This window comes from Pteropus vampyrus, unplaced genomic scaffold (genome assembly GCF_000151845.1).
Source record: "Pteropus vampyrus isolate Shadow unplaced genomic scaffold, Pvam_2.0 Scaffold114, whole genome shotgun sequence".
Classification (NCBI taxonomy): domain Eukaryota; kingdom Metazoa; phylum Chordata; class Mammalia; order Chiroptera; family Pteropodidae; genus Pteropus; species Pteropus vampyrus.
The window spans coordinates 2,647,249-2,648,863 of NW_011888895.1; the positions used below are offsets into that span (position 1 = coordinate 2,647,249).

Below are 1,615 nucleotides of genomic sequence, written 5' to 3' on the forward strand. Positions count from 1 at the left end.
ACCTAAACTAAAATGCACCCATACAAAGCAATGTGTACATTAAAGGCGCTCGTTCTGGTGGTCACTGACGGGGACGGGGGGCGGGAGTCGTGATGGAGATAAAGCGGAATCAATTTGTCACCTGATCCATCAAGAGAGGGTGTTGTGCTGAGCCAAGATGGCAGACGCCATGGACTGAAGAGTCAGGGCACACGACTCGCCCGAGCTTTAAAGAATTGCGTGTGTGCGTGCGTGTGTGCTTGTATGCGTGTGCATGTGTGTGTGTGTGTGCGTGCGTGTGTGCTTGTATGCGTGTGCATGTGTGTGTGTGTGTGCGTGTGTGTGTGCGTGCGTGTGTGCGGGTTTTGGCCAAGACATACTTTTTGATTCCAGGCTGAACTTTTCTTGTAGAAAGTTTGCCCAGGAAGGTCGCTCACCAGCAGTAGGACCTTGAAGTCCAGGATGATCCTGCGTAACACCACGGCCGTGACCCCCTTTCTGACCAAGCTGTGGCAGGAGCTGGTGCAGCGGGGCGTCAACGCGTCCGGCCCGGTCCGCAGGTCCTCCAGTGACAGTGACGGCAAGCTGGAGGCTGTCTACATCCTCATGGTGCTTGGATTCTTCGGTTTCTTCACCCTAGGCATCATGCTGAGTTACATCCGCTCCAAGAAGCTGGAGCACTCGCACGACCCCTACAGCATGTACATCCAGTCGGACGCCTGGCAGGAGAAAGACAAGGCATACTTCCAGGCCCGGGTCCTGGAGAGCTACAAGGCATGCTACGTCGCTGCAAACCAGCTGGCCGTAGAACGACCCAACACGTACCTTCCCGAGACGAAGCCTTCATCGTGATCCCACACCGGGTTAAAACCGGACAAAGCCCACTTGACAATCTGATTTTTTTAATCCTGTGCCTCTTATACTCTTTATTATATGGATACATTTGGAGTTGGTTTTTTTTTTTTTCTATTGTAAGGGGTGAAAGGTGGGTTGATAACATTATTTCTCAAAAATCACATTCCTTCGATAACAGACTGTCAGCTGTTCCCCAGGATCTGTCCTTGCCCTGTTAATTTTAGCAGAAGCCCCCAGATCGTGGCCTCTGAGGATGAGCTGTATTTCCCAGGCTCCCTTGCAGCTAGCAAGGTCAGGTGATGAAGCTCCGGCCAGTAGAAGTGGGAGTGATACGGATCATTTCTGAGAGACACTTGAAAAGAAAAGGCCGTATCATTCACTGTCCCCTTTCCCAGCAGCTGGGGCGTGGCCGAGATGGTGAGCCAGCTTTGATTCTGGAAACAGACAGTGTATTCACAGATGGCAGAGCAACAAGAGTCTGGGTCCCTGGGCAGTGCTGTGGGCAGGACCTCCTGACCGTGCTGGACACCCACCAGCTCAGACTTTATAAGAAAGAGACACTAACTCCATTCTTCCTTAAGCCACTGCTCTTTTGGTTTCTGGTGACACAGCAGGATCAGTATCCTGAATAATTTACTTACACACACCACACAGAGAAACACACGCAGACACGCATTCATCCCCACAGATGCATAAGTGCACAGGCACGCACACCCCACCGCATGCACGCACACCCACACGCACACACACGCACGCTTCCAACTCACGTTTCCCACTCTCA

At 52.1% G+C, this 1,615-nt stretch overlaps 1 protein-coding gene across 1 annotated transcript; it reads left to right on the forward strand.

The window, feature by feature from the left end:
• Window positions 1-413: 413 nt before the first annotated feature.
• KCNE1 (potassium voltage-gated channel subfamily E regulatory subunit 1) lies at window positions 414-886 on the forward strand. The gene has a single exon (XM_011365660.2). It carries the CDS (start codon window positions 442-444, stop codon window positions 829-831), a length of 390 nt encoding a protein of 129 aa, XP_011363962.1. The 5' UTR covers window positions 414-441; the 3' UTR covers window positions 832-886.
• Window positions 887-1,615: the final 729 nt, after the last annotated feature.

What these genes read in the sequence shown, in the direction of transcription:
- KCNE1 (XM_011365660.2), top strand. Translation starts at nt 442, where the DNA reads ATGATCCTGCGTAACACCACGGCCGTGACCCCCTTTCTGACCAAGCTG.